We start from the raw sequence: 8,331 nt of genomic DNA, 5'->3' as shown, positions 1-8,331 counted from the left end.
CCAGGGAACCTGTGATGAGTACAGACAGATGGTGCTTGAGCAAAGGTAACCAGCCATGTGGCAAAATAGAGATTAGAAACTCTACAAATATCTGATGTGGGAATGGAAGCCTTGCTTTCAACAGGCTGGAGAAAGGTTACTCAATTACTGTCTTTAATTCTCTGTCCAATCTAGAACTAAAGTTATCTACCAGAAAATGGTTAAAAAAAAAAAAAAGCAAGTCCTACATAATAAAGACTAAGACTAAATTAATTAATGAATAAACAGCTAGAGATTATTACAAAGTTTCTAAGGTAGCCTGCTCTCAAGCTACTAATAGGATTGTCTTATAAGGAAAGGGACAGCAATCAAGTGCGCATCACAGACAAATGAAAACGTTACCTCAGCACATAAAAGTTGAATAGTATGAGTTGCTCCTAAAATTAAACGCATGCACAGAACCCAAGGTGGGGTGTTAGATGGGAAACCCTGCAAAGTGAAGCACTGACACTGAGCAGGAGTCTAACCACTATTTAGTATTTCATAGGTAAGAACCATCAAAGCGGGGCTGGAGAGATGGCACTGGTTAAGAGTACCGACTGCTCTTCTGAAGGATCTGAGTTCAAACCCAGCAACCACATGGTGGCTTACAACCATCCATAATGAGATCTGGCACCCACTTAGAAGGATCAGTAATTCAATATTATCCTTGACTACATAGCAAGTTCCAGGCTAGACTAATTCTGCAAAACCTTGTCTTTTTTTTTTAAAGATGGACAAATAAATGAATAAAAAACAAAACTAAATAAACAAACAAAACCCAAACAACTCTCCCAACCCCAAAAGATTATATATGCTGGGCGTGGTGGCGCACGCCTTTAATCCCAGCACTCGGGAGGCAGAGTCAGGTGGATTTCTGAGTTCGAGGCCAGCCTGGTCTACAAAGTGAGTTCCAGGACAGCCAGGGCTACACAGAGAAACCCTGTCTCGAAAAAAAACCAAAAAAAAAAAAAAAAGATTTTATATATATATATATATATATATGTATGTATATATATACATATATATTAGAGATTTATTTATTATATGTAAGTACACTGTAGCTGTTTTCAGACACACCAGAAAAGGGCATCGGATCCCATTACAGATGGTTATGAACCACCATGTGGTTGCTGGGATTTGAACTCAGGACCTCAGGAAGAGCAGTCAGTGCTCTTAACTGCTGAGTCATCTCTCCAGCTCCCAGTGTCACACACTTTTAATTGTAGCACTTAGCAGGCAGAGGGAAGCAGATCTGAGTTTGAGGCCAGCCTGGTCTATAGAGTGAGTTACAGAACAGCTCAGGCTACATAGAGAAACCCTGTCTTGGAAAACAACCCCCCAAAGTGGGAAAACTTTGATGATGATGATGATGATGATGATGATGATGATTTTGGTTTTTCGAGACAGGGTTTCTCTGTATAGCCCTGACTGTCCTGGAACTCACTCTGTAGACAAGGCTGGCCTCGAACTCAGAAATCCGCCTGCCTCTGCCTCCCAAGTGCTGGGATTAAAGGCGTGTGCCACCACGCCTGGCTGCTTTTTTTTTTTTTTTTTTTTTTTTTTTAAGGCATTTCACAACAAAACTCCCTCAGCAGCACCAGACCCATTCTTAGTGTCAGGTATCAATTAATCCATCATTTAATCCTTCCGGCAACCCTGAAAATAGGTCTATTTGTCTCAGTCTGCAGATGACTGAAGACGCTGTTATATAGCTTGCCTACAGTTGTACAGCACATTAGTGGGGGCGGGGAGGAAGCACAAGTGAAGCTGGGAAGCACTACAAGAAATATGAGCAAAAATACAACTACTTGTTAAAATTAGTACTTAGGGGGAAAAAGTACTTCTGTACCTCCATGGCTTCGGTGGTCCACGCCTATAATTCCAGCAATCGGAGGCTGAGAGAAGAGGTTCAGGAGTTCGAGGTCTACCTGGGCTAGGTAATAAGACCCTGCCATAAAAATGAAGTAAAAAATATATGAACATTTTTGATATAACGTTTGACAGAAAGAATGCAGCAATTGGGTGACAACTTGAATTTACGCTCAAAAAATCAGTTTTTCAAGTTTTCGGGCAGGTTATGCTGAACCAATTGCCCTCAGTATAAAACGGAGATAATATTTACCCCATTGAGCTTTTGAAAGGAGCGGCTGGGTGAAACGATTCTGGCAAAGGCGTATTGCTACTCCTAAAATGTTACACAAACGTCAGAAAGGAACCAGCACCGTATTCAGAAATCTTGACTCAGCTGGGCATGGTGGCGCACGCCTTTAATCCCAGCATTCTGGAGGCAGAGGCAGGCGGATTTCTGCGTTCGAGGCCAGCCTGGTCTACAAAGTGAGTTCCAGGACAGCCAGGGCTACACAGAGAAACCCTGTCTCTAAAATCAAAAAAAAAAAGAAAAAAAGAAAAAAGAAATCTTGACTCACACAGGCACGGAAATCACGTACCATCAGTAGTAACTTTCAAATTCTCCGGGCTCGCCCTCCAGGAGGCTGACGCACTGCACCATGGGATTTGTAGTCTTAGTGCGATACTGGCTCCTCCTTACTACCTTAGAAGGAGGAAATGGGTGTAAGGACCCGGAAGTACTCGTTCCTGAGAGGCGTGCAAGTTAGGAAGGAAGGGTCAGAGGTCGCCGGCCCCAGATGCGTTCCTGTGTTGCTATGTAGTGGAGGGGCACGTTCCTTCCTGCAAATTCTCGAAGGTTCTTGAGTTCAATTAGGACAGTGGCTGCGGAATTCCTGGTGTCCGGCCTGAGGTGCCCGCTGGCCGAGCCGAGGCGCCGAGGGCGCTGCCATGTTTGGCTGCCTGGTGGCGGGGAGGCTGGTGAGGATGGCCCGGGCGGTGGCAGGAAGGGGTCGGTGACTGAGAACTGGATGGTGGCACGGTGCACGGCGCTTGGAACGCGGGGAAACCTGGTCATTGTCCTTGTTTCTGGGCGTGTGCGACGGGCAGTGGGACGCTGGCCCCACTCTTAGCTGTGTTTGCGAGGCTGTCGGGATGTGGCTGCATTTCGTCGAGTGCGTATCTTGTTCCACCTGCTGGGTTGAGTGCTGTAATTGTTCATTTCAGCCTTCTGTACTGCATTTCGCAGTAACCGTGGTAACGCGGGAGCTAGTCATTCTCTCTTTGCAGTTCAGGAACTTACACTCAGTAGATGGTGTAGTAATTACTCGCTTAAATTGATAGTGCTACTTAGAAGTAAAGCTGAGATTTGTACTTATTTATTATATGTAAGTACACTGTAGCTGTCTTCAGACACTCCAGAAGAGGGCGTCAGATCTTGTAACAGATGGTCGTGAGCCACCATGTGGTTGCTGGGATTTGAACTCCGGAGACTTGTAATCTAAAGCGAAGTGCTTTTCGAAAAAAAATTCAATTTTCCGGACAATGAGGGTGCTTTGTTTTGTTTTTCCTTTTTGGTATCTTTGGAAGGCCCCCTCTTAGAAGTTTACTGACCCAGTTTAAAAGAAAAGAATTGCAAGTTGCTTAATAGAAATGACTCAAATTTAGGTGTGAGCTGTATCTGTGATAACTAAAGGATTCGCGTACAGTGCTTTCTTTTTGGTCAGAAGAGATGCCCTTGCTTAGCCAGAACCTTCGAATGAAATGAAATGAGTGTCGGGGGTGGTTGAGGAGTAACCAGAGTGAATCTTGTTTGCTCTTTAGAAACCATCGATGTATCCGTCTCGAGACGTGACTCCTTTCGCTTCAGAGCTATTCTGTTTTGTTTCTCCTTGCTTTGTTAAATATTTCAGCCTCTTTGTTAAATTGTGCCTCACGTGTGGTAAGCGAGAGCTCTACGCCTCCGTTTTCACCAGCTTTTGATAATGTATTCTGTACACGCTGCTCTAAAGAAAAACACGTGGTTCCAAGAAACCACTGGACTTCTGCCTCCACTTAATGGGAAGCTCCTGTGGAGGTGGGGTAGTGCTAACCCTGGTGAACTGCTTTTTGGAATGTCCCAGTGGGAGCTCTGGGGTTGGAAGATGAAAGAAACAATTTGAGAAGAACGTGTTCCTCAGATGTCTGCCATTAATAAAGCCCAGCTTCGTGTCTTACACCTGTAATTCCAGCTCTTCAAAAGGCCGAGGGAGGAGGATCACAGTTGCAAGGCTAGACCCTGGCTCAAAAACAGAGTTTTGGGAGTATAGGTCGGTAGTTAAAACATTTTTTTTTTTCCTTTCTTTTTTGAGACTGGTCTTCTCTCTGTACGCCTGGCTGTCCTAGGACTCTGCAGACCAGGATGGCCTTGAACTCAGAGATCCAAGTGCTGGGTTAAAGGTGTGTGCCACCACATCCCCCTCGTAAGTCCAAAATGTGGGTTCAAACCCCATTACCACAAAACAAAACAATGAAACCCTGTGTAGAGTCTGTTGTTATGTTGTGTGCTAATCTGGAAGGGAATTTCCAGCTATCTGCTTTATTTGCCCAACATCAAATTTATATGATAAATATCCAGTGGATATTTCTTCAAGACAAGATTTTTTTCTGGCTTGGAATTGTATATCATTAGACATAAATGAAAATGAAGGACATATAGAACTACTAGCATCTCAGAACTTAACTCCATTCTTTTGCTAGAAAAACCACCTATTAAAACTTAGAAACCTAATTTTCATTCTTTGAGTTTTTTTCTTTTTCCTTTTATTTCTATAAGACAGGATTTCTCTGTGTAGGTCCAGCTGTCCTGGAAGTTGCTCTATAGAATAGGCTAGCCTCAGATCTGTCTACCTCTGCCTCCCCAGTGCGGGAGGATTAAAAGCCTTAGTCACCACAACCTTAGTTGTTTTGTTTTGTTTTTAAACATTTATTTATTTGATATATTTAAGTACACTGTAGCTGTCTTCAGACAAACCAAAAGAGGGCATCAGATTCCATTACAGATGGTTGTGAGCCACCATGTAGTTGCCGGGAATTGAACTCAGGACTTCTGGAAGAGCAGTCGGTGCTCTTAACCAGCCCTATGTTTTTTGTCTTGTGTTTTTTTTTTTCCTTAAGGAAAAGAACCCAAAGAAAGGAAAGGTTCTCCTACCCCCATTTTTTTTGTTTAATTAAAGTCAAGGATTAGACTGTCTAGTTGGATATGGTGACACACAGCTGTAATTCTAGTACTTGAGAGGTGGAGACAGGAATTTGAGGTTGGCCTTGATTGACTATATCGATCACTCAAGGCGAACTTGGGCTACATGCATAAGATCCTGTCTTTTAAAGGGGATTGGAATGTGGGTACACATTTACAGAATGTCTTGCCTGTGCAATAAAAGTTGAAACAAATACTTATTTTGCCTTATGGTTATTTCCATGTCTGTGAATACTATAGTTTCTCACGCCTTCCAAGAAATAAATATGTGCTAAAACTTAGTGAAATTGAATTTAGCACTAGAGGAAATTTTGAATTATATTTTTGCTTTTTGTTTTATTTTTTTATGGTGGAAAATTTTAAATTGGGTCAGTACATTTCATAAAAGGGAATCAGAACTTGACTTTAAATGCCCAGTCCCAGTCAAGTACAGTTTCTTGTACCTGTAAATCTGACACCTGTGAATAGAGGCAGAGGATTAGGAGTTGAAGGTCATTCAGGAGGCAGAGCCAGGCCTGGTCCACAGAGAGAGTTCTAGCTAGGACAGTCAAAGCTACCTAGAGAAACCCTGAGTCCAAATAATTTAAAACTAATTAAATGTTTAGTCTTCAGAGTAATGGTAGTGATGTAGATTTGTTGTTTTGATGAATAGCAATTACAGTTTAAAAAAATACAGAAACCTAAAATAAAAAAAAAATCCGGATAAGCTAAAATGTAGGCAGCTTATTTACCTGAGTTCTCTCAGAACTGCTATTTTTTTGATGATGCATATTGATTCAGCAATATTAGTACATAATAAAGACAGAACTTTATATACTGGAACCAGCAGCTTTGACCTCACCACACAGGAGGATCTCGTGGTGGCTTCCAGCTTGCTGTGTAAGCCAAGATTGGCCATGATCTTCTGATTTTCCTCTCTTTCCAGGATGTATGTGCCACCATACCTGGTTTACCACCAATTTCCCCCCCACTCCCAACCTACCCCAAGCTGAGGCCTGAACCTAGGGCCTTGCTCTTGTTAGACAAGTACTCTACCACTGAGGAAAATCCCCACCCCCTACCAATTCTTATGCTTCTCTAAAGTTTTCTTTAGTTTGAAGACTCAGTGGTAAATGCTAATCTTTTCAAGCAGTTAAGAATTAGGTTCCTGAGAATTAAGCATTTTTTATATTTTTAATTTTTTTAGTTTTAATTATGTTATTTACATCCCAACTGCAGTTTCCCCTCCCTCTTCTCCAAGTTCTCACCCCCACCTACCCTCCCTCTTAGCATTTTTTAACATCATGTCATTATTTCATATATATTTGTCTTTAAAAACATATGTATTATTGAGCTGGGACTGATAGTATACAACTGTAATCTCAACACTTCAGGCTAGAGAGTTAAACTCATTCTAAATTAGCAGAAGGGGTGTGGCAGATTTACATAAGCCTATACCAGGCCAGCCAGGGTTATATAGCAGTATCTGTTTCCAACTAAAACCACTGTTGATTGATTAATATTCAACTTACAATCTAACACCATTATACCTCATACCTAAGAAAAGTGTAACACCATATCTTTTTCATGGAGGCATTTCATAGTTATTTTGCAAGTAGAAACATTAGAAATACTTTGTAAAGTATGACCATTTTAAATATCAAAATTACAACAAAAGCACAAAGTGGAAAACAAGGCACTAAAAAGATTGCAGAAAGGACATTTGTTCACACATCGGGCTGAGACAAAAAGGCCCTACACAGCCTTGTTCCATTTTAGCTGGAAGTGGTTTCAGTAAGGCAACTTAAAGTGTTTTCTTGTTCTGCCCCAGAGAGTTGGTCAGTGATGGGAGAAGTAAAAGCCTTGGCTTTGGGTTATAAATTTTAGTTGATGAATTTACAAGTCTAGATTCTTAGAATAATTGAGTACCCATTTTAATTACCTGACACCAGCTTCAGATTGAGGATAAAAATCCTAGTAGTGTTTATGTGAACCATAACTTTTTTCCCCCCTCCTTCCAGGGATCCCCTCAACCCCATCCTATCCACTCATCCTCCATTTCTCTTTAGAAAAGGGCAGGCCTCCCATGGACATCAACCAGCCATGGCATATTAAGTCGCAGTATGACTAGGCTTTCCAGTAGGAGGAAAGGGTCCCAGAAGCAGGCAGCAGTTAGAGACAGCTCCTGCTCCCACTCTTAGGAGTTCCACAGGAAGACCAAATTGCACAATTGTAATGTACAGAGGGCTTAGGTCAGTTCCGTGAAGGCTCCCTGGTTTGTGATTCTGTCTCTCATACTTTCTCATTTTTACAAGGCTTATGTATTTGAGACGTCATCTCATGTGATCCAGGCAGCCTCGAACTTTCTATGTAGCTGAGAATGACCCCCCAAGTCCAGGGATTCTAGGCGTGTGCCACTATGTTCTTAAACCATAGTTATTTGTTTCTGTAGGTAAAAACTCATTCAGGGAGCTGTTGAGAGAATATAGCAATATTTTTAAATGAGCATTTTAAGGCTAAATATTTGGTTTTGGATTTTTTTAAAATTTATTTGGTGGTTTTGTAATTAGAATATTATGCTAACAAAATTATATTAAGTGTAATGACCATACTGGTGACAGTTTGTGGCAGTACTAAAGGTTACAGTAACTCATCAAACTTGGAACTAAGACTGGTTTTTTTATTTTCTAGGTGCAAACAGCTGCACAGCAAGTGGCAGAGGATAAATTTGTTTTTGACTTGCCTGATTATGAAAATATCAACCACGTTGTGGTTTTTATGCTGGGAACAATCCCATTTCCTGAGGGCATGGGAGGATCTGTCTACTTTTCCTATCCTGATTCAAATGGGGTGCCAGTGTGGCAGCTCCTAGGATTTGTCACGAATGGGAAGCCAAGTGCCATCTTCAAAATATCAGGTCTTAAATCTGGTAAGAGTAACATTCAAATAGTGTCATAGTTAAGTTTTCTCATAAACAATGTAACATGAAGTACAGCTTTTTAAGGTTCCATCATGTTTTTTCTGAGTAACAGTAGTATATAATATTCTTTTTGTAAGAACAGATGATACAGTAACATTTGAGAAGTAGTAAGTAAAAGCTGCTTAGGCATGCCATACTGGTCCTCTGGCCCCAAGGAAACCACAGTCACTATTTACTTTGGACTTTTCTGAGTTCCTAAGCATTTTAATAAAGGAGTTGGTCGTCTCCTCCTCCTCCTCCTCCTCCTCCTCCTCCTCCTCCTCCTCCT

The 8,331-nt window shown here is 41.5% G+C and overlaps 1 protein-coding gene across 5 annotated transcripts in view; it reads left to right on the top strand.

The window, feature by feature from the left end:
- The first annotated feature begins 2,610 nt into the window (after window positions 1-2,610).
- Hikeshi (heat shock protein nuclear import factor hikeshi) overlaps window positions 2,611-8,331 on the top strand; it is a 24,666-nt gene continuing 18,945 nt past the window's right edge. For 2 of the 5 annotated variants that reach the window (XM_021201417.1, XM_021201429.1), the window contains exons 1-2: window positions 2,611-2,847; window positions 7,775-8,012. In XM_021201417.1, the coding sequence (XP_021057076.1) occupies window positions 2,818-2,847; window positions 7,775-8,012 (268 nt within the window). In that variant the 5' untranslated portion in view covers window positions 2,611-2,817. Of the gene's footprint in view, window positions 3,042-3,336; window positions 4,176-4,287; window positions 4,306-7,774; window positions 8,013-8,331 lie in introns of those variants that run through there. The other 3 variants (XM_029548269.1, XM_029548270.1, XM_029548273.1) reach the window with 3 other exon arrangements.

Source organism: Mus pahari, chromosome 1 (genome assembly GCF_900095145.1).
Source record: "Mus pahari chromosome 1, PAHARI_EIJ_v1.1, whole genome shotgun sequence".
Lineage (NCBI taxonomy): Eukaryota > Metazoa > Chordata > Mammalia > Rodentia > Muridae > Mus > Mus pahari.
Note: the sequence above shows the minus strand (reverse complement) of the source record. Positions and strands in the feature narration are given on the sequence as shown.